The sequence below is a fragment of the Harmonia axyridis genome, chromosome 4 (genome assembly GCF_914767665.1).
Source record: "Harmonia axyridis chromosome 4, icHarAxyr1.1, whole genome shotgun sequence".
NCBI lineage: Eukaryota > Metazoa > Arthropoda > Insecta > Coleoptera > Coccinellidae > Harmonia > Harmonia axyridis.
Window position 1 is genome coordinate 9,674,472 of NC_059504.1, and position 23,718 is coordinate 9,698,189.

Sequence of the window (23,718 nt, forward strand, 5' to 3'; positions counted from 1 at the left end):
ATTGGTTGCCTCCACGACCAATATGACGATTGTAAACCCACAAATTTTGAATTACCCTACTGTAAATAAAAAATGGTTTTCTAGAAAAATTCCAAAAACTATTCGACTAAATTTTTTTATTGGCTCATCCTGTATTAGATGATTATGTGTTAGGATAAACAGTTCTAGTAAATAAAAACCAAACCATGACTAACAACGATAGAAAGCTCAATTATGTGAATATCAGCCAAATCTGAGAAGTTTTCTATAAAGACGACTTATTTATATTCATATCGAAGTAGACAATTTTTTCAATAGAAGAAATAGGTGTGTGCTTAGAATTTTCAGGATTATTTAAATATTTTGTTGAAATGAATCAAAAAGAAGACAATATTTTCCACTTCCTGGTTCATTTCAAAATTAATTCAATTAAATTATTTGTATATACAGTATAAATTTTCAGTTCAAGGTACATAAGTCAAAGTTTGTGTATTACTTATTAAATTTATTATGTTCATGATTCCCACTTCATACGGAAATTCTAGTTAAAATGATTTATGATGCTTGCATGAATATGATGGCACGAATGATATTTTTGCATATATTATTATCAGTTAAAACTCATTAATTAGATTAAGTAATTTACATGGGATGCATAATTATTGTTCATAGGCATAACATCTATTTAGCAGCTATCCTTCATCAATAGATATATCGATATAGTTTCGTAAGGTTATTATCCTTGCATTATGTAACATTACAAAAATATCGATGTATATCTCAAGAACATGGATGACTGGAATGCATTTCAATTTGTTACTTCTGAAAGGTCCACAAAATTGAATAACTGAACGATTTTATTTAGATCCATAGTTGAAATATGGGTTCACCAATAAATTGAAATTCTAAGCAAAAATAAGGCAACAAAAATATTTTACCAATCAAATTTTCTCCATATTTCTTATTTTGGTTGAAACAATTTCTAACATACTTGTATGTAATTGGTAATATGGAATAATAAAGTATAAACGACTATATTCCACACAATCAAAATTAAATCAGCAATGAATACTTCACCTTTCATGTTTGTTGTATTACTATAATCCCAATAACATACGATTAAATTAAACATCGAGTATCTCATTACAAGTACCTCCCTAATATGGAAACTTCATACTCGAATTCGATAATGATATCTATTAGCAACACACCATGACGAAGCAATTAATTCAAGAAACGGATTATAGACTGAATTGTTGGTTAAATGACATACCCACTCAAAACAGGCCAAAATAAGAAAGGATTCTTGTGAAATTAAAGAATTGAGATAAGTGTACAAGTTATGACGTAAACAAATACACTGCATATCGATCGTAATGTTGTAAGACCATTCAACTGCTGTCGATTTTATCTTTCAATGTCATGGCCTCAAGCTGTGTGGATCTATTTTGGGGATACTCTATCTTCCACTACTTTTACTACAGGGGAATTCTTTGTGAATGAACTACCTGGCTTCGAGCTATAAAAGAATACATCGCGGAGTTGAAGGTATCAGTTTCAATCAGCGTTGAAGTGAAGAAACAACCACAATGTTCGCTAAGGTACGTGAGGAATTCAATAAGTCACATTGCAGTTCACCTGTAGACTGTAAATGAAAAAATAATTATTTTTCCAGGTTCTTGCAATCTCTGCTTTCGTAGCTTTCGCTCAAGCTGGACTTTTGCCAGTTGGACACGTAGTAAACGAACACGCTGTAGATTACTACGTAAGTAAACATTGGAGCTAATGTTTATCTGCGAAGATGCTGTATTGTTATATTCCTGTAACAAATAATTCTTCTCTAGGCTCACCCAAAATATGAATTTAACTACGGAGTTAAAGATGGACACACTGGTGACCAAAAATCCCAACATGAAGTCCGTGATGGTGATGTAGTCAAAGGAACCTACTCCCTTGTTGAACCCGATGGTACCTTGAGAACCGTCCACTACACCGCTGATGACCACAATGGTTTCAACGCTGTTGTAGAAAAATCTGGACACGCTGTACACCCACAACAAGTTGCCCATGCCGTCCCTGTTGTACACGCCGCCCCTGTAGTCCATGCTACCCCTATTGTACACGCTGCTCCAGTTGTACATGCTGCCCCAGTCTACTACCATCATTAATTCTGTTGCGATCTGTTTGTTTTGTTTGAACGTGTGATAAGTTATAATATTAAAATGTAAATATTTTTTCCAATTTGAATTTTTATTTCGATGCTACAGCAAGTGAGAATTCAGATGGCTAGTAGTTGAATTTGCAAAAGGTATATTGAAAATTCAACTGCTGACTATCTGAAGTGCAAAACTATCAGTTCCAACAATTGCTATTGAATTTAAGAAAAAATGCAGAATGAGGATGTTATAATTGTTTAGAATTTGAAGAGAATAATAATTGGAAGAACTAGAGGTGGCCTACGTGATGCAGTGCACAACATCGGCTATATGATGATTGAAAGGATTGCAAAAATTTAAATTAAAATATTCACTAAGCAGAATACAACTTGATTCCGTTTCAAAAGCTCGGAGGGTATTAAAATTCTACAAAATTGCTTTTCACATCTTCGTTGTCAATGAAATATCTTAATACAAAATGAACTACATATATTGAATATTTGAACCTTTAAATATTCCAAATATTCTGAACTTTATAGCAACAAAATTCATTAACTCATGACTTTGCAATGAAGAACATTTCATCGGTAACATTTTATTCCTTTACAAATTAAGGTAATATTTCATCTCATTGGATTTAGTGAATTTTTAGATATTTAATTCAATTGATTAGTTTTATTTTAGTAAAATGATATATGAAAATGATTGCATCCATCACATAATATATATCCAATATACGAGTAGCCTTTCTTGATTCCTTAAGTCCTCAAAACTGTGATGATAAGATAGAAAATTCAATAATTTTAATCACAAAGTTCTACTTCAATTTTAACGCAAGTAGTTTGAATGAAATGAGCAAAATTACTTCGTTTTCTATCACTTATTTTTCAGGTGCATTTACCCGAGTTTCGTAGTTCTTCATACATTTTTGAAATGATGTACCTAATACCTATTCCAATTTGTGTTCAATAATTTGATACAATCTGAGGGAGGTTTATTGTTATGAACAACTTCGAAAATTGGTCGATTTGGTCATCCGGAAGTTTCAGTGGATACAATGGATGTTTAGTATTTGATCTTTTCGATCTAGATGTAGGATAGCTTAACCACAACCATAAAAAATTCATGAAGAATATCGAACAAAACGTACTCAATATTTTCGATACGACAAAACCAACAGTGTTAAGATTCTGGATGTTCATATGAAATAACAATCTTGCGCTCTGTGGAAAATTTTAAAGTGATCATTTTATCAGAAGCTTCATAATGTTTGAGAAGAATATTGGAAAAAGACAATCAATATTTGCTTGACTACTGATGCGAACGATGTTCATAATATGAGGGTATATGTAAAGAATAATTATTTATAATTCCTGTGCTAAATTTTGAATTGATAGCGTTACCAGACCCATAGAAAATCTAAGAAGAATATCAACAATAATATTTAAAAACAATAACAATAATAACAACAACAATAATATTGGAAAAAATTAGCTAGTTCGCACGATCATAGAACACGCAATTCACAGGTGCTTTTGGTTCCTAAACATCGGACTCATAGTTTCGAACATTCTCCACTTTATCAGGGCATTAGATTGTTCAACCATTTGCCCTCTCATTTGAAATATTTGAACAAACAATCATTCAAAAATGTAATTAAGGAGTTGTTGCTGCAAAAATGTTTCTATTCGGTTATGGAATTTCTCTCTGATTCGTTGATATCTCAAAAGAATAGTACCTATATGTTGTAAATAATAGAATAGTAGATTAAATAATATTTCCTTGACTTATCCTATACACATTGTTAAGTGTCCTGCAGGATCAATAAAATTATTATTATTATTATTCGATATTTTCGTGCAATGCGACAGATAGAGTAGAGATTTGGGTTGTTGATAAACAATACCAATTTCAAGCTACGTGTGAAATTTCGAATTGATCACATCATCCTCTTTCATTCTCATCATTCAAGAAGAATATCGGGAGAGCACTCAATATTTACGTGATTGAATAAGGATTTAAACCTAACCATTAAAAGCTTACCGCGAATTTCATAGTTATAGCATAATTAAAACTATAAAAATCTCTAGTAAAATATCGAAAAAAAAATATCGGAACAAAAGATCCAATCGAATTGAGATTTTTCAAGTAAATATGAAATAAAATTTCGAACTTCATGCAGAATTTTATGTTGAGTGGGTCATCACAATCATAGAAAATTCAGGAAAAATATTGGTGAAGAAAATTCAATATTTTCAGATTGAGATTCCGTGTTCAAGTCGAATGCAAAATTTCGTTTTTCGTTATCAAGGCAATAGAATATGAAGCAGTATGAAGTTCAACCAATAGCTCCGTTACAAAAAATCCTAATTGATATTTTAAAAATTAATATAAAGTTTTTTTATTTGTATACAGTTCTGTAGTCTTGAAGGGAAAATTGTAGCGTCCAAAGTCTCCTAATTTCACTGCAGTGCTTTTCTCATTTTTCGTAATTTCGTTAAACATAATTTAGACTAGGAAAATGAAGCACTCATAAATCTAATGACATATATAATATCTCAAATTTCATTTCATTGTAGAGCTGTAGAGGATAGTTGAACCAAGTATTCGAAAAAAGAGGACGAAAATTCCATAAATTGAGCATTTTGAATGCTATATTCTTAGCACTTGCTTAATTGGCAGCATTCAAATTTTTCCTACGGTGAAATGACATAAATTATTCTATTCTAAAATTAGTTATCATCTATATTCCTGATTATTACCTTGCTATAAATCCATTTTCGAAATAAAAAGAATGAGAATATTTCAGTGCCATGACCTTGCTCAATATGGGTCAATTTCGGGCGGGATCTTTCTCTCCAACTTGAACGCAACGCAGAAACCTTCGTTGAAGAATTCGACACAGACATAGTATAAAAGAATGTGCTCCGGTTCAAGAGATATCAGTCTTGATTAGCATCAACTAAAAGACATTTACAATGATTGCCAAGGTATGTTTTAACCATTCCCAGAATTTCAATCGAAAAAAATTATTGATTTTTTTTTTAATTCGCAGGTTCTTGCCGTATCCGCCTTCGTGGCTTTCGTTCAAGCTGGGCTTTTGCCATCTGCACACCTTGTAGATGAGCACGCTGTAGATTACTATGTAAGTTGGTAAACATGGAAACACAATATTGATGATGATAATTTTCGTATAGTTAATTTTCTATCGACCGAAGAAATACTAGAGTTCATGCAATCAAAACTGAAATTATTTATTGCTTTATATTTGGCACTACCAATTTTGGAAAAAAAAACATTTGTATTCTTGTTTTCACAAGAAAACTAATTAAAAGCTAATCAGAGCCAATTTAAAACTAATATGGACTAATTATATTGCAATTACCGCGATTAATTATATCGATTGCATGAGAGCATTTTTTCATAGCAGTAAATTCAACATTTGAAGGAGTATTTGGTTATTTCTAACCGACTCCAAGAGTTTTTCTCGAAATTTAAAAGGCTAAAAAATGTTATATTCAAATTCAATCAATTCATTTCTCGCTTCTTCATGACAGACAAAAATTGTTTTAGGAGCTATGAAACCGAATTTGACATATTACATTTTTGTAACAAGCCTTCACAGCCTTCTGCTACCCTGGTGTAAAAGAATGTCAGCAAAATTTCGGGAATAATTTCTGTACTATTCAATCTTTAAGTGGAACGATCTTCATGCAATTTTGAACAATCCCTCACTTATAAACTATTGTCCATATCAAGAACAAATATTATAAAATTATCACATGAGTCTTCCTGATAATGAGATTATGTGATGTTCTTCCAATATCAATATTATTCCGGAGCAATAGAATTTCGCTAGAGCGTTTAAACATGAACTGAATCAGCGCATTTCAAGGATACCCTGAAAAAAATTGAGTCGAGAACAAAAATGATAATCATGATCATATATGACTTTCTGATAATGAGATAAGGAGATTTTCTTTAACCTCCGTGTACTTATAAGGTATCAAAAAGACCTTATCGAGAAATTATTTTTTCTCATCTCCAATAATTCGAATCCAAAATTTCCAGGCTCACCCAAAATACGAATTCAACTATGGAGTTCAAGATGGACACACCGGTGACCAAAAATCCCAACATGAAGTCCGTGATGGTGATGTAGTCAAAGGAACCTACTCCCTTGTTGAACCCGATGGTACCTTGAGAACCGTCCACTACACCGCTGATGACCACAATGGTTTCAACGCTGTTGTAGAAAAATCTGGACATGCTGTACACCCACAACAAGTTGCTCATGCCGTACCTGTTGTACACGCCGCCCCTGTTGTCCACTCTGCCCCAATTGTGCACGCCGCCCCTGTTGTACACTCTGCTCCAATTTATCATCAGGTTGCCCCTCAATACTACCATCATTGAGTTTTGGTTAAGAACTAGGAATGCCATTTTGTTGTGCAAACATGTGTGATACATTGTTTATTTAATTACATCCGTTATATTTTCGTACATTGGAGTATTTATTACCTATCCCCGAGCCTATATATGTAATCCTTATTGCACAAAAGAATTAATTTATTTATAATTCTTCAAAGCAGATCGAAGGAATGCATGAAATAATATATTATACATTTTCTGAGCAACATAAAAAAACTCATGTATATTGAGGTATATGAAAGCGTTTTGGAAATTACGAATAATAATATTGATGATGTATTGATAATAAAAATAGGAGCATGAATTAAATTTATTTTCGGATTCAATTACATATTTCTATATTTTGTTCAGGCGAATGTTAATTAGAACATTATTATGAAGAGATGATTATCAAATGAGCAATATTCGAATAATATTAGTCAAAACATGGAAAATATTGAATTTGGTCTGAATATAGTATGATTTACTTTTTCTTTTTCCAACGAAGTGTAACAACTAAATACTTTTGGATGAACAACTATAATCAGGTGTACCTATTTGGATTTCTTTTAGTTGAGCGCAAAATTCTTCAGTTATAATCTAATCAAACCACCCAATTTTTTTTTATATAGTAACTGACAAAGAAACTGCAACAACCAGAAGTGGCTGTTTAAATTTCAATTTTTTTTTTTTGGTAGAACATAGAAAGTATAGCAAGGAGAACATGATAAAATTTGGAAAAAAAAACGAAGGGTTTAAAATTTTTTTAATAAATTTGTTAATAATTATCTACTATCTATACACTGCCCAACATGTCTCGTCCTTGATGCAATAAAATAATTTATTTCTTCTTGAGGGATACTGTCCCAAGCTACCTGTACTTCATACATGTAAATTTCCAAGCTTTCTACCCATGATGTCCCAAACATGCTCCATGGACGAAAGATCGGAGGATCTGGGTGGTAACGCAGCGCTGTCATTTTACCTCGAATATAAAGACTAAAGGTGGCCTAGGTGCATGTGCAATAGCACCCTATACCATTACGCCTACTGTTCGGTGTACATGACGCTCAACATCAAACTGAGGTTCACGTCTTTCTTCCCGACGTCGTCTAACCTTTCTTTGCCCATCATATGCATCCAAGGAGAATCGATATTATCCAAAAAGACGACCTGATGACATTCCACATTCCAATATTGACGTTCTCTGCACCACTGTAATCGTTGCTGACGATGCTCAACCGTCAGAGGAAACACAAGATGAGGTCGATAATGCTGCAGTCCAAAAGACCTTATCCGGCGGTAAACCGTTCGGACAGTTACAGGATGGCCTTGTTCTCCTAACCACTCATCAGCCAAAGATCGAGTTGTCGCAAATTGATCTCTAATGGCCATAAGTTTTAGACGTCGATCTTGAACTTCATTTGTGCCCCTTCGACGATTTTGTGCATTATCAAACCCCGCTTTACAACATCTCATAATAGTAGTTGAATTTCTGTTCGTACGGTTAGCGATTTCTCGAAATGACAACCCCGCCGTCCGTAAACGAATAATTCGACCTCTTTCAAATTCACTTAGCTGGCGATAAATTCAGCGTACACGTGCTCTAGGTATTTCAACAACAATTAAACATCGACTGTGTACCTTCTCGAGCAGCTGGTTTGTTGTAAAATAAAAAACTTGCGAGAAGCGAATACAATATTTTAGTAACAAAAATTGTTCACATGAGAAAACCTTCACGATTATTTTCTGCAAATTCAATAATTTACTCCTTGCTATACTATTTATATTTTACCAAGAAAAAATTAAAATTTCAACAGCTCACTTTGCGTATTGCAGTTTCTTTGTCAGTTAGTATATTTATCTTTTTATTTTATCCGGCCTAATTTACGTTCATATCAGACAAAGTAAAACGTGAGATATAGAAGTACTGAGAATTTCACAAGTACGCACGTTCAACGCGTACTATTCTTCTGAAAAGGTTGAATTTCATATCGGACCATCTCAAGCTCAAATTGAATTTCCATACCAAAATTCATCAAAATCGTATAAGAATTGTAGAAGTTAATACTGTTCACAAGGATGTACTCAACAGAGACCGTTATCCAGACACAAAACCAAAGTTGTCGAGGAAGGTCTGAAATGGATTTTGCGAATGGAAACGATGAAATCGGATATCATGAATTTTTCCATCCAAAAAATGAACACAATGCTTCCACTAATGGAAACTCCATCCCCAAAATCCTTCATAAAATCTCTCTTTACTGCCTTTAATCAATGCCACGTCATAAAAATTTCACGGTCCCACTAATCTGTGTCGATTTCGGGCATATTACCTTCCCTCCATTTTCTGCAATACAGGAATTCTTCGTGAAAGAGTTATATAGCTGGAGGGTATAAAAGAGTGCATATGGAAGTAAGAGGTATTAGTTTCAACGTGAATCAAAACGAAGAAGCAATTACAATGTTCGCTAAAGTAAGTGAACCGTTAGTTATTACCTACTCATGCTATTCGTTAGTTCGAAATATTAATTCACTTGTTTTGTTTCAGGTTCTTGCCGTATCTGCCTTTGTTGCTTTTGTACAAGCTGGATTATTGCCTTCGGCTCATTCTGGAGATGAACATGCCATTGATTATCACGTGAGTACTCGTATAAGAGAACAAAAATTGAATCATTTAGATTCCTACAGTTTCGAAACTTTTGCTACTTCTAAAGGGTGTTTTTTTTTTAGAGCTATAGAACTTTAAATTGCAATAAAACAACGATGGATTATTCGATTGACATGAATTCTATTTATCCGCAAGATAATCTTGTGGCATTACATTTTGAATATGATTTCGGGCATATGACCGCCACGGCTGGCTCGGATGTAGTCCAATCTGGACGTCCAATGAGGTCGATGACTTCTTCCAACATTTGTGGCCGTATATCGGCAATAACACGGCGAATGCTGTCTTCCAAATGGTCAAGGGTTTGTGGCTTATCCGCATAGACCAATGAATTTACATAGCCCCACAAAAAGTAGTCTGGCGGTGTTAAATCACAAGATCTTGGAGGCCAATTCACAGGTCCAAAACGTGAAATTAGGCGGTCACCAAACGTGTCTTTCAATAAATCGATTGTGGCACAAGCTGTGTGACATGTTGCGCCGTCTTCTTGGAAACACAGCTCCTGGACATCATGGTTGTTCAATTCAGGAATGAAAAAGTTAATAATCATAGCTCTATACCGATCACCATTGACTGTAACGTTCTGGCCATCATCGTTTTTGAAGAAGTACGGACCAATGATTCCACCAGCCCATAAAGCGCACCAAACAGTGAGTTTTTCTGGATGTAACGGTGTTTCGACATACACTAGAGGATTAGCTTCACTCCAAATGCGGCAGTTTTGTTTGTTGACGTAGCCATTCAACCAGAAGTGCGCTTCATCGCTAAACAAAATAAAATGGACGTAGTGCGCGATACGTATTCCGCACAGAACCATTATTTTCGAAATAAAATTGCACTATGTTCAAGCGTTGTTCAGGCGTGAGTCTATTCATGATGAATTGCCAAACCAAACTGAAAATAAATCACTTGACAGCTGTTAAATCGGTCGCCATCTTGAACAGTAATGCCAACTCAAAGTTATATACCTCGAAAAAAAATACCCGTTATTTTCCATATTCAAATCTTCCTACTGGTATCATAAATCTCAAAAATTATCGCATAAATTCCGATTGAAAACTTGATTTTATTTTTCAGGCTCACCCCAAATACGACTTCAACTATGGAGTCAAAGATCCACATACTGGTGACCAAAAATCTCATCACGAATCTCGAGACGGTGATGTTGTAAAGGGATCTTACTCACTTGTAGAACCTGATGGTACCTTGAGAACTGTCCACTATACAGCCGATGACCATAATGGATTTAACGCCGTTGTAGAAAAATCTGGACACGCTGTACACCCTCAACCAATCGCTCATGAAGTACCTGTTTCCCAAGAATACTACCATCATTAAATTTATTTATAAATTTATTTATATGTTATTCTGTGAATTTATGTGATAATGTTATATTAAGAAGAGATTGATATTTTTTCAAATGAGGAGTTTAAGTTATTTCCTTCATGAAATGGTGAAAGCGGAAGAGCATGGGATACGTAATATTACGTAGTTGAGGATATTGTGCACATAAAGAATATGATGAAATGTTGAAAGCGATTCCAAGTTGTAATGAAGAAGAAACGCATAATTTTGAAATAGTAAATGAAATTTGAGTATTTCAGAATATTATATGGGGTATATATCCGTACAATTCGTATCAAAAGTACCTACATGTATTTATTTTTCAGTGTAATTTAATGAAAAAGATATACTTTTCCTATACTTAATCGCACGAGTAAACCTTCAGATGAAAACATTTTTTTTTTGGAAATGAGAATGATTAGTACTAAGGTACTTCTTTCCATATTTCAATTACCTTAGAAATGACTTATTTCAATGACATCATTTGAGTTGAGCAAATATCCCAACTTTCACTGCAGTTTTGGTATTTTTTATTGCGAAATTTAAAAAGAATTATTTTGTATTTTTTTCTTATTCACTTCTTTGTTTTTTCATTTATGAATTGTGTTCCTGTTATATTTCTGTTGAGATGCAACAAATAATATTTCAACGATATTGTAAGGCTTAAAGAGGCGAGGGAATTCAACCGAAATTGTAGGGAATCGGATGAATGGTTTCCGAGTTCTATTCAATTTTTCGATGATAACAAACTATAAATTGCAATTTTCGAGTAATCAATGTCAAACTCGGACAGGTGATCTTCAGAGGCCTCAAAGAGTCATTCGATGGTGGTGAGAATCGTACAGGTGGTTTTAAATAAATAAATAAATATATTTATTTTTTCCGATTTCGAATTTTTTCGCAGATGGGCTTTGTGAAATTTTTTGACCGGCTTTCAGTACAACTCAAAAAGAAAAAAATAGTCGGTTTCACAAAAAGTTGCGACGTTACTACGTCTATCGAAAATGCAAAAAAATTAGAAATTTTGAGAATTTCTTGAAATTTATCTGAAATTATTTTTGTACTTGAAAGTCCTCTGAATCTGAGGCAGTACTCCTTAGGGATCTACCTTCTTTTTTTGGTATAGGTATATCGGTTGGTTATTTTTTTTTCAGTCATTAGGTAATTGGTTTGTTGCCGTAGAGAATTACTTTTGATAATTATAATTTTTTGTTTCGATTTACCTAAATTGTAATTAATGGGATTCATTAATATCTTGGAAATAGTTGCAGAACATTGTTTATAATGAAAATGTAGTAGTAGAAGAAACCGTCTCCCATGGTTTGAATTCACAGTGATAATTTCAATTTGAGGCTCATAAAAACATTCATTTAATTTTGCTTCTTGTTTTCGAAGATGTTGTTTTTCAGCAATAGATAGTCGATATCAGTTGTATCAAATATTGTATATTATCGAATAAGATTTCTGAAATCTTCATGCCGTAACTCACAGAATTCATAATAGATACTTAACTGCTAGGTTTTGTAGGAAGTTCTTTAATTTACTCGATGGAAGATGAACCATACTAGACTATGTTCTAAGCATGATTAATTCTACAGTTGAAACATACACATTAGTTATAACGAGACCTAGGTTTTCCACATAATACAATCCTTTTTTATTATTATAGCTTGAAATCGCTTTCATCATATTTTTATGTGAAGGATATCCTTTACTAGTAGATATTACATATCTTATAATCTTCCGGATGTATCTGATATTGACAAATCGCTCGATAAGTGGGTGGCCTGAGTAATAAAAACACATTTTTTCTAGAAAATTTGATTTTATGCATCAATAGAGTTACCTTCAAAGGTCATAGTTATATGTATTCTAACGCTCCTTCAACTTTTGAATATCTTTCTATCTCTGCTTTTGAAATAGGCTTCAACCTCACTGTGATGTACCCAGCTAGGGTAGGTTCGGTCAATCGTTATACAGTTGAAGGAATGGTTAATGAATACTCTCCAGACTCATCAAAGGGTATTTAATTCTTACTGCACACTGTACTGATCACAGATGAAAACTCATATGATGTAATTCAAGAATGTGAGCATCAAATGAATGAATTACATTTCTTCTTTAGAAGACAATTTTTATACCTGGCACCTTTCAACTGTAGTTGTCGATTAAGCTGAGTATGAATGAGACTTATTCAGCCATAGCTCTCCTTAGGCAGTCTTTTTTTCCATCAAAAAACAATGTTTTATCTATACACGACACTCGTTTTAATCCATTTTTCAAACTACAATGAATGAAGTATTCCTTAACCTTCTATATCTCGATCCACACTCAACGTATGTTCCTAAATTTTGACACTTGACATCTTTGGAAGCTTGTTACTAACGAAAAAAGACAATGGTATGGCACAGGTAGTGCTATCTGTTTGTCACCCACGGGGCTTATAGGGTGACTTGTTGAGCAGATAAAGAAATACGTTTTTGAAAATATCAGTCCTCTATAATACAAAAATATATACAAAAATCAGGGAATATATCCGTGAGTGTATTTAATGATAATAGTGGTCCTGAGGGGCAGCATGTGCGACTTGTTGGGGATGTACAGCGTGTCCAGATTTTTCTACAACGGCGTTAAATCCGTTATGGTCATCGGCTGTGTAGTGGACAGTTCTCAAGGTACCATCAGGTTCTACAAGTGAGTAGGATCCCTTTACAACATCACCATCACGAGATTCGTGATGAGATTTTTGGTCACCAGTATGTGGATCTTGGACTCCATAGTTGAAATCGTATTTGGGGTGAGCCTGAAAAATAAGTTTTCAATAGGGTAATATTTAAGATATATGATACCAGTAGGAGTCTTTTATGTTTCTAAAGATTTGGACTTGGAAAAAGCTAAAGTTCCATAGCTATATGTAGAGCTCCAAATGACTAAAATTATTATTTTCTTGTATGAATACTCACGTGATAATCAATGGCATGTTCATCTCCAGAATGAGCTGAAGGCAATAATCCAGCTTGTACAAAAGCCACAAAAGCAGATAAGGCAAGAACCTGTAACACAATGTAACTCAATAAATATTCTCAATTAGACAACATCACTAATTATTATGAACGCTTCACTTACTTTAGCGAACATTGTAATTGTTTCTTCGGTTTGATGCACGTTGAAACTGATACCTCTTACTTACACATGTATTCTTTTATACCCTCCAACAATATGATTCTTTCATGAGCAGTTCCTGTATTGCAGAAAATGGAGGGACGCAATAGACCCCAAATCGATAAAAATCAATGAGACGATGAAATTTAATATTCTTACGGTTGATAATTTTCATACGTTTCGATTACATGAAATCTTCTCGAAGAGTATTTCAGCTGGAATCAATTGCCCATTTTATTGGGCGTATGTTGATTTATGTAGGATTTTCATACTCTGGTCTTGCATAAGGGCCTCAGTCTATTTGAATCATAACAAAGCGTTGATAAGGAAGGCATGCATTTACTTTCATTTCATCATATAGATTTTGTGTAGATCAAAAAGTTATTTTCATAGATATATCAAAAATCTATATTAACACTCTAGTGAAAGAAAATTGAACAGTAAAATTTTATGAATAGTGAAATATTGTGTTTTACGATCAGTAGAAATGGAGATAATAATTTTATTCATCTCAAAAGTGACCACAAAGCTTTTTCTACATTCCAGAAACTCGGAAGCTATAGGTTAGCGAAATAAAAATTAGGAAAACACTGAAGTTACATCAGCATTTATTTTCAGATATTCTGCTTGAAATTCCTATGATTCTGGTTAAATATGAAAGTTTGCGAAAAGCTTGAAATTTCAAACAAAGTTCCAACATACACCTGATCAGATCTGAGGTCAGAATAATATTGTATTTTTTTTCAAATATTCTCGTGGATATTTTCTGTATACTTCTCGATTTTTATCGGATCATAAAACTTATCTAGCATCTTAAACTGTTCATCACTAATATGATGATCATATGGAAATTATATTATTCAAAAATTCATAACGAAACTATTAGTATTAGAACTTTTCAGTAATAGTGTATTCAGTAGCATTATAGCCATATACGTTTTTGAATTTATGTTAACGTCTTTTTGGTATATGATAAACTTTCTTTTCTAGTTTTCTAGCTTTGAAAGTTCACGTATGGAATTCTTGAGCCAGAAGGATAAATATAACAGTTAATTTAAGTGCTTAATTTCATGCAAAAAGCTTTCATTGATTCTCAGAAAACCTCTGGTCTGGTTTGAATCAGTATAGAGTTTTTCTTACTATACAACCAACGTTTAGACCATGGATCACCAGTCACCCTGTATAACTGAAATGAATTTCTATTATTCATTTTGAAATTATACTACAATTACCTTGACTTCCTCAGGTGATTGAAACTAGAAAGTTGTGTAAGAAATTTACTTATTTATATTAACTCTTGTTGATAAACTATAGAAGAATTTTCTTTATTTTATAGGATTAATACTTATGAAAAAATTAATTGATTTTTCATCTTATTCATTCATAAGTATTTTTTGAATTGAACTCATGAAAATTTTGAGATAATATCAATAATCTCCCTAAAGTGTGGCGTACCCAAGAGGGGGATAAGGGGGATATATCCCCCCCAGGAGGAATATTCATTATATGTAACAACCTTATATATGATCTTATTATGAGTGAGCAAATTTCTTTGGAAAACTTCTTCGAAAGAAGAAAAATTTATAATTTTTTTCTTTATCCCCCCCCAAGGGTTTATGTCTGGGTACGCCACTGACCCTAAACAAATTATTTTGGTATCTGTAGTATCATAATGAATGAATTTCAAACATTATATAATATTTCTGGTAGAGAAAGATGAATGAATTGTAAAACATAATTAATACGGAAAATATTAACGTTTTATTTACATAATAACAAATCAAATGAAAACAATCAAATTTAATTCTCATAAAATTAATGGTAGTATTGGGGAGCAACTTGATGGTAAATTGGAGCAGAATGTACAATAGGGGCGGAGTGAACAATTGGGGCTGAGTGGACAACAGGGGCGGCGTGTACAACAGGTACAGCATGAGCAACTTGTTGTGGGTGTACAGCATGTCCAGATTTTTCTACAACAGCGTTGAAACCGTTGTGGTCATCAGCGGTGTAGTGGACGGTTCTCAAGGTACCATCGGGTTCGGCAACGGTGTAGTATCCCTTCACAACATCTCCATCACGTACTTCATGTTGGGATTTGTTGTCTCCGGTGTGTCCATCTTGAACTCCATAGTTGAATTCGTATTTTGGGTGAGCCTAAGGATCAAATGGCATCAGTTTAATTCTTTCAGTAAAGAAAAATTTCAGTTGTTATCAAATTAATCAGTCAATTACTCGAGTATTACTTACATAGTAATCTACAGCGTGTTCACTGACTAAGTGAGCTGCTGGCAGAAGTCCAGCTTGAGCGAAAGCCACAAAGGCAGATACAGCGAGAATCTGGAACAAAAAAATATTATATTATCGTGCGTCAGTATTTGAAAATCTCAACTTACCTTAGCGAACATTGTACTTGTTTCTGAAAGTGTTGGTTGAAAATGATACTGGTTATTACGGGATTCAACCTTTTATACATAATTTCGCGGATATTATCCCATTCACAAAAAATTCCTGAGTCTTGTTGGTGGTGGAAAAGGTGTTTGCCTAAAATTGATCAACTTCTCGAATGTCCTTGATAATGAAACTCTCATGTGAATGTTGGTTCAAATTCTTACCTTCGATTGTTCTCCTGTTATCGAACTACATAACGTAACTCGATAATGGAAATGAGGTGATTACTTCATAATCCTGCAAATTTTACGGACAAAATCCGTTCATAACACGAAATCGAAAATTCCTTCGAAAATATGCATTTGATAGCAACATGAAATTCATCAATGTAATGTATGAATATGGATAATTTTTATACAATAGAATTCCTGAGTTTATTTACTGATTCGAAAAAGTTGAGGAGGAAAGAAGTGTACTTTTTGAATTTTTCCATATTTATTTGAATCATCACAAATTTATGAATAAGGTATTTTATCAGTTTTACGATACCATCTGTGCAAAATGATTTTATTCTAATGATACTGTTACGAATCAGAATACTCATATCAAATTTCAATAGAGTCTGATAAGAATTGTTGAAGAAGGAGGCTTTTTCATTAATATACGAAGATAGAGACAGACAAGAACTTCTTCAGGATGGTCCGCATTTTATTTGGAAATCAGAAATTCTGTGAAATATCTATAATCTTCAAAGTGATCACAATGTTTTTTCTACATTACGAAGGGTTTCCAATCAAATCATTTCGATATAACAAAAAAACAGTGTATATTTTAAGAGGATCAATGGATGTTTATTTCATTGTAAAGAGGAAGGTATGCCATAAACGATGGAAATCAATATCAGCCAAATATCCATCATGGCTATGGTTGCAGCACGATATGCTTTTCATGAAATGTTCCATGACCAATTCGCACATTTGCTGCTATATATTCTCGAACATTTCCCTCCTGTCAAAAATTCTTTGTATATGGAGAACAATTATCGAAAATTACAGCGATAATTGCATTGTAGGAAGCGAAACAGCACTGCGATAATTGTTCTGTTCATAGATGCATAGTTTCTATGCATCTTACACAGTTCGAATCTATGGCAATTCCATTCTGAATCAGTTTGACAAGTAATGTAACAGTTTATTCGGGAAATATTCCCCCGAATTACACTCGTGCATCAAAATGACCGGATAATTTCGCATTCCAGCGTGTTTTCTTTGAAAAACTGCATTCGGTCATTTTCATTTTTGGAGAAAGAGCCCTCTACCTTCGGTGTCGGGCTCTTTCTCCAAAAATGAAAATGAACTCATGCAGTTTTTATGACAACACGCTGTCATGCAAATTTATCGGTAATTTTGATGCACTTGTGCAATTACTTACGATAACTTCACGAATTTCATCTTCAAAGTTTGAATTGGTTGTGGACCATCGTCAGAGAACTCAAAGAAAAAAAACTGAAAGTGATTATCAGGATATCTCGGTGGCCAATTGTAATCACCTCTTCTTCGGGAAATAACAGGAAACTTTTGTTGCAAAAGTGCGATTGATTCGTTGCTTGTGTGGCAAGTAGCGCCGTCTCGTTGAAAATAAACGTCATCTACATCAATATCTTCCAATTCTGGTGTAATTTTTTTTGTGAAATGCCTGATCCCCGAAATCGCAGAGGAGGCATACAGTTGCTATTCTTCCCATCACTAACTTGTCCCAACAGCTCAAATTTTTCCACCAGTCCACTATTGCCACTGACAAGGTGATACACGACGACCCAAAAATGCAAAATTTTCACATTTTTTTAGTGAATTTTTAACAATTTGAGTGCGTTGTTGAAGCGTTTATTAGTCAATTTTTGGTAATAACGTAGTCTCAAATGTCAAATAACAAAAGATGATAGCTTAAAAATTGTCGAATGCCAGAAATGTTTTATTTGTCATTTGGACATATCAACAACCACCACTAGCTAACTTCATTTAGAATTCATAAATCTATTTTTTTGTTTCAAACATACCAAAGCTGTGTAATAACCGAGGTAATAACCTTTTGGGATGAAAAAATTTGCTATCGAAATCTCACAAATTCTCATAGTCAAATGCATGTAAGCAGTCTTGTCTCTCGTTCTGTGTGTTCACAAATTTTTGCCTCAACTTTTACAATTTCTACCCAACTGCAATCAAATTTTGAATGGGCGTCATGTTTATGAAATTATGGAAATCTCAATATTCCGCATTTATTTTATTCATGTATCTGATTTAGCAGAATTATATATAATGGTCTGAATCCACCTCAATTTGAAAATTTTCATGAAATTAAAACACTTTTTGGCTGAACTGGTGAAGCTTAAGAAACTTAAAATTCAATGTCGGTATAAAAGAAGCGTTCAGTTTTGAGTGCATCAAGATTTTCTGATTAGAATCTGCCCAAATAGTGTTCCTAGTATCACTAGCGGGCATTTCATAAATAAGAGGAGAATAATACAATGAGTTCGAAAAAATATTAACATTTTATTTACATAACAACAAACCGAATGTTCATTAAATTAATGGTAGTATTGGGGGGCAACTTGATGATAAATTGGAGCAGAATGCACAAGAGGAGCGGAGTGGACAATTGGGGCAGCATGGACGACAGGGGCGGCGTGTACAACAGGTACGGCATGAGCAACTTGTTGTGGGTGTACAGCATGTCCAGATTTTTCTACAACAGCGTTGAAACCGTTGTGGTCATCAGCGGTGTAGTGGACGGTTCTCAAGGTACCATCGGGTTCGGCAACAGTGTAGTATCCCTTTACAACATCACCATCACGTACTTCATGTTGGGATTTCTTGTCACCAGTGTGTCCATCTTGAACTCCATAGTTGAATTCGTATTTTGGGTGAGCCTAAGGATCAAATGGCATCAGTTTAATTCTTTCAGTAAAGAAAAATTTCAGTTGTTATCAAATTAATCAGTCAATTACTCGAGTATTACTTACATAGTAATCTACAGCGTGTTCACTGACTAAGTGAGCTGCTGGCAGAAGTCCAGCTTGAGCGAAAGCCACAAAGGCAGATACAGCGAGAATCTGGAACAAAAAAAAATTATTATATTATCGTGAGTCAGTATTAAAAATCTCAACCTACCTTAGCGAACATTGTGCTTGTTTCTGAAAGTGTTGAGAATGATACTGGTTTCTACGGGATTCAATCTTTTATACATAATTTTGCGGATACCATTCCATTCAAAGAGAATTCCTGAGTCTTGTTGGTGGTGGAAAAGGTGTTTGCCTAAAATTGATCCACTTCTCGAATGTCCCTGATAATGAAACTTCATGTGAATGTTGGATCAAATTCTTACCTTCGATTGTTCTCCTGTTATCGAAACACATAACGTAACTCGATAATGGAAATGAGGTGATTACTTCATAATCCTGCAAATTTTACGGACAAAATCCGTTCATGACATGAAATCGAAAATTCCTTTGAAAATATGCATTTGATAGTAACATGAAATTCATCAATGTAATGTATGAATATGGATAATCTTTATACAATAGAATTCCTGAGTTTATTTACTGATTCGAAAAAGTTGAGGAAGAAAGAAGTGTACTTTTCGAATTTTTCCATATTTATTTGAATCATCACAAATTTATGAATAAGGTAAGTTTTACGATACCGTCTGTTCAAAATGGTTTTATTCTAGTGATACTATTTCGAATCAGAATACTCATATCAAATTTCAATAGTCTGATAAGAAATGTTGAAGAAGCAGGCTTTTTTATTGATGTACGAAGAGACAGACAGACAAGAACTTCTTCAGGATGGTCCGGATTCGATTTCGAAATCCGAAATTCTGTAAAATTCCCATAACCGTCAAAGTTATCACAGAGCTTTTTCAATATTTCGAAGTGTTTTCCAATAAAACTTATCATTTTGATATAAGAAAAAAAAACAGTGTTTTTTAAGAGATATCAATGGGTGTCTTTTCATTGTGAAGGGGAAGGTATGCCATTAATGATGGAAATCGATATCAGCCAAATAGTCATCATGGCTTTGACTGCAGCACCATATCCTTTTCATGAAATTTTCATGATCAATTTGCTGCTATATGTTCTCGATAACTTAACGAATTTCATCCTCAGGATTATGGAGCATTGGTAGAGACCACAAAGAAAAAGGACTGAAAGTGTTTATCACGATATCCCGGTGGCCAATTCTGATCACCTCTTTTTTGGGCTATGACAAGAAAAATTTTCTTGCGAAATTGCGATTGATTCATTGCTTGAGTGGCATGTAGCGCCGTCTCGTTGAAAATAAACGTTATCCACGTCAATATATTCCGATTCCGGTGTAATTTTGTTTGTGAATTGCCTGATCCCCAAGATCGCAGAGGAGGCACATGGTTTTAATTCTTCACATCACTAACTTGTCCCAACAGCTCAAATTTTTCAAACAGTGTCACTAGTGCCGGTCGAGAAGGTGATTCACGACGACCCAAAAATGCAAAATTTTCACATTTTTTTAGTGAATTTCAACAATTTGAGTGGGTTGTTGAAGCGTTTATTATTCAATTTTTGGTAATAACGTAGTTTCAGATGTTAAATGACAAAATATGATAGCTTAAAAAGAAAGAATACGAGAAATGTTTCATTTGTCAGTTGGTCATATCAACAACCACCACTAGCTAACTTCATTTAGAATTCATAAATTAATTTTTTTTTCAAACAGACCAAAGGTGGAGAAAGCTGTGTAATAAATTTTGGGATAAAAAAATTTGCTATCGAATTCTGAAAAAAAAAATTGAAAAAAATAATTATATATTTTTAATGGTCTGACACTTCCTCAATTTGTGAATTTTCATGAAGTTAAAAAACTTTCTGGCTAAACTGGTAAAGCTTAAGTAACTTGAAAGTCAATATCTGTGTAAAAGAAGCGTTCAGTTCTGAGTGCATCAAGATTTTCTGACTAGAACCTGCCCAAATAGTGTTCCTAGTATCACTAGGGGGTATTCATAAATAAGAAGAGAATAATACAATGAATTAGAAAAAATATTAACATTTTATTTACATAATAACAAATCAAATCCTATGTACATAAAATTAATGGTAGTATTGGGGGGCAACTTGATGGTAAATTGGAGCAGAATGCACAATAGGGGCGGAGTGAACAATTGGGGCTGAGTGGACAACAGGGGCGGCGTGAACAACAGGGACGGCATGGGCAACTTGTTGTGGGTGTACAGCATGTCCGGATTTTTCTACAACAGCGTTGAAACCGTTGTGGTCATCAGCGGTGTAGTGGACGGTTCTCAAGGTACCATCGGGTTCGGCAACGGTGTAGTATCCCTTTACAACATCTCCATCACGTACTTCATGTTGGGATTTGTTGTCACCAGTGTGTCCATCTTGAACTCCATAGTTGAATTCGTATTTTGGGTGAGCCTAAGGATCAAATGGGATCAGTTTAATTCTGACAGTGAAGAATAATTTCAGATGTTATCAAATTTTACAGTGTATACTACTCGAGTGTTACTTACATAGTAATCTACAGAGTGTTGACTGACTAAGTGAGCTGCTGGCAGAAGTCCAGCTTGAGCGAAAGCCACAAAGGCAGATACAGCGAGAATCTGGAACAAAAAAAATTTATTATATTATCGTGAGTCATTATTGAAAATCACAACTTACCTTAGCGAACATTGTGCTTGTTTCTGAAAGAGTTGGTTGAAAATGATACTGGTTATTACGGGATTCAACCTTTTATACATAATTTCGCGGATGTTTGTCCATTCGCAAAGAATTCCTGCGTGTTGTTGGTGGTGGAAAAGGAGTTTGCCTAAAATTGATCCACTTCTCGATTATCCTTGATAATGAAACTTTCATGTGAATGTGGATTCAAGTTTTTAAGTTCGATTGTCTCCTTTTGTCTAATTACATAATGAAACTTGATATTGGATATGTGTTGATTACTTCATAATTCCGCCAAATTTTATGCACATTTTATGTTCTTGACATGATCTCGAAAACTCTTTTTGATAATATATGTAAATCACTAGGTAATCAATCACTACATGAAATTCATCAGAAGTCTATAGGTACTGTTTATTCAATTGAATTTCTAAGCTTATTAACTGTTTCGAATAAGTAGTGGAAGAATAAATTACCTTTTGAATTCCAACTTTCATTTGAGTTATTACATATTTGTAAATTAGTTTTTTTTAATTTTTTTGGTACTGATCAATACTATCTGATCAAAATGGTTATATTCTGGTAAAACAAAATATTGCGTATAATCGAAAATAAAAGCATACGTCAAAAAATACTGGCTGAGATACTAAAAAGCCAGAACTTCATAATGCGTTATTTTTGGGATCTTGTTATACTAGGTATTATCAGAATGCATATTCATATCCAGCAGAAATATCTATTATTTTTTTATATTAAATTTTCAGGCGAGTCCATAATTCGACCAATTGGAGATCGTTCATTCTAACGTCGCCCACCAATTTTTCGTAGACCTCACAGTTATAGAAAATATGAACTCGAAATTATCGAAAAAATTTGTAAAAATTTAATTTCTATATAAGAATCGTTACAACTCCTAAAATATTTGTCACAGACCCATCAAATGAAAAAGTTTTTTGAAGAATAAGTGTTGATCTACAACATTATGTGTCTATACCTTGCGTCCAAAATAAGTAGCATTCTCGAGAAATTAATCCATTTTCGTAGACCTCACAGTTTAAGGAAATTTGGACTCGAAATTTTCCGAAAAATCAGTGAAAATTGAATTTCTACAGAAGAATCTTTATATCTCCTGAAATATTTGTCACAGACCCATCAAATAAAAACGTTTTTCAAAGAATAAGTTTTGATCTACAACATTATGAGATTTCAAGCTTATATCTTGCGTCCAAGAGAAGTGGCAGCCTCGGGAAAATTATTATTTCTTTTTTTGGAAATTTCAGTTTTTAACCTATAGTTTCTGAAATAATGGACTGATCGGCCAAGTGCAAGAATTCTCGTAATCTACGTGTGGAAATCATTCGATAAAGAGGTAAAGAGTACCAATCAAGGCACTTTGAATTTTTTTTCAAATTTTCTAAGGGAAAATTTGACAAAAATTTTTCGGTGAAAAATTTTTCTATATTCTAAATTCTAAATTCGGCCATTAAGTAATCGTTCATTCTAACGTCACACACTGGTTTTTTGTAGACCCAACAGTTTAAGAAAATTTGAACTTGAAATTTTCCGAAAAATCAGTGAAAATTGAATTTCTACACAAGAATCGTTATATATCCTCAAATATTTGTTACTCACCCATAAAATAAAAAAGTTTTTTGAAGAATAAGTTTTGATCTACAACATTATGTGGTTTCAAGCCTATATCTTGCGCCCAAAAAAAGTGGCAGCCTCGAGAAAATGCAAGCATTTTCGTAATCTACGTGTGCGAATCAGTCAACAAAGAGATACACTGTTCCGAGCACAGTTCCAATGGAGGAACTTTTGATTTTTTCAAATTTTTTTAAGGGTACCTACTCATGGTATGGAAAATTTGACATAAAAATTTTGGGGTGAGTTTATGC

General features: G+C 33.7%; 6 protein-coding genes across 6 annotated transcripts; 3 read left to right on the forward strand and 3 right to left on the reverse strand.

The window, feature by feature from the left end:
• The first annotated feature begins 1,424 nt into the window (after positions 1–1,424).
• LOC123678950 (cuticle protein 7-like) lies at positions 1,425–2,220 on the forward strand. Its single transcript, XM_045616228.1, has 3 exons — positions 1,425–1,580; positions 1,655–1,744; positions 1,824–2,220. The coding sequence occupies exons 1-3, from the start codon at positions 1,569–1,571 to the stop codon at positions 2,145–2,147; spliced, it is 426 nt and encodes a 141-aa protein (XP_045472184.1). The 5' UTR covers positions 1,425–1,568; the 3' UTR covers positions 2,148–2,220.
• A 2,815-nt stretch (positions 2,221–5,035) lies between these two features.
• Positions 5,036–6,638, forward strand: LOC123678945 (cuticle protein 7-like). The gene is made up of 3 exons (XM_045616224.1): positions 5,036–5,125; positions 5,191–5,280; positions 6,207–6,638. Exons 1-3 carry the CDS (start codon positions 5,114–5,116, stop codon positions 6,549–6,551), a joined length of 447 nt encoding a protein of 148 aa, XP_045472180.1. The 5' UTR covers positions 5,036–5,113; the 3' UTR covers positions 6,552–6,638.
• Positions 6,639–8,980: 2,342 nt separating this feature from the next.
• On the forward strand, positions 8,981–10,567 carry LOC123678951 (cuticle protein 19-like). The gene is made up of 3 exons (XM_045616229.1): positions 8,981–9,021; positions 9,097–9,186; positions 10,294–10,567. The coding sequence occupies exons 1-3, from the start codon at positions 9,010–9,012 to the stop codon at positions 10,552–10,554; spliced, it is 363 nt and encodes a 120-aa protein (XP_045472185.1). The 5' UTR covers positions 8,981–9,009; the 3' UTR covers positions 10,555–10,567.
• Positions 10,568–13,058: 2,491 nt separating this feature from the next.
• Positions 13,059–16,166, reverse strand: LOC123677797 (pupal cuticle protein Edg-84A-like). The gene is made up of 5 exons (XM_045614505.1): positions 16,119–16,166; positions 15,973–16,062; positions 15,539–15,879; positions 13,524–13,629; positions 13,059–13,363 (listed from the first exon to the last, which is right to left on the reverse strand). The coding sequence occupies exons 1-5, from the start codon at positions 16,128–16,130 to the stop codon at positions 13,109–13,111; spliced, it is 804 nt and encodes a 267-aa protein (XP_045470461.1). The 5' UTR covers positions 16,131–16,166; the 3' UTR covers positions 13,059–13,108.
• Positions 16,167–18,695: 2,529 nt separating this feature from the next.
• Positions 18,696–19,329, reverse strand: LOC123678946 (cuticle protein 19-like). Its single transcript, XM_045616225.1, has 3 exons — positions 19,281–19,329; positions 19,133–19,222; positions 18,696–19,039 (listed from the first exon to the last, which is right to left on the reverse strand). The coding sequence occupies exons 1-3, from the start codon at positions 19,290–19,292 to the stop codon at positions 18,698–18,700; spliced, it is 444 nt and encodes a 147-aa protein (XP_045472181.1). The 5' UTR covers positions 19,293–19,329; the 3' UTR covers positions 18,696–18,697.
• Positions 19,330–21,175: 1,846 nt separating this feature from the next.
• LOC123678947 (cuticle protein 19-like) lies at positions 21,176–21,889 on the reverse strand. Its single transcript, XM_045616226.1, has 3 exons — positions 21,821–21,889; positions 21,673–21,762; positions 21,176–21,577 (listed from the first exon to the last, which is right to left on the reverse strand). The coding sequence occupies exons 1-3, from the start codon at positions 21,830–21,832 to the stop codon at positions 21,236–21,238; spliced, it is 444 nt and encodes a 147-aa protein (XP_045472182.1). The 5' UTR covers positions 21,833–21,889; the 3' UTR covers positions 21,176–21,235.
• Positions 21,890–23,718: the final 1,829 nt, after the last annotated feature.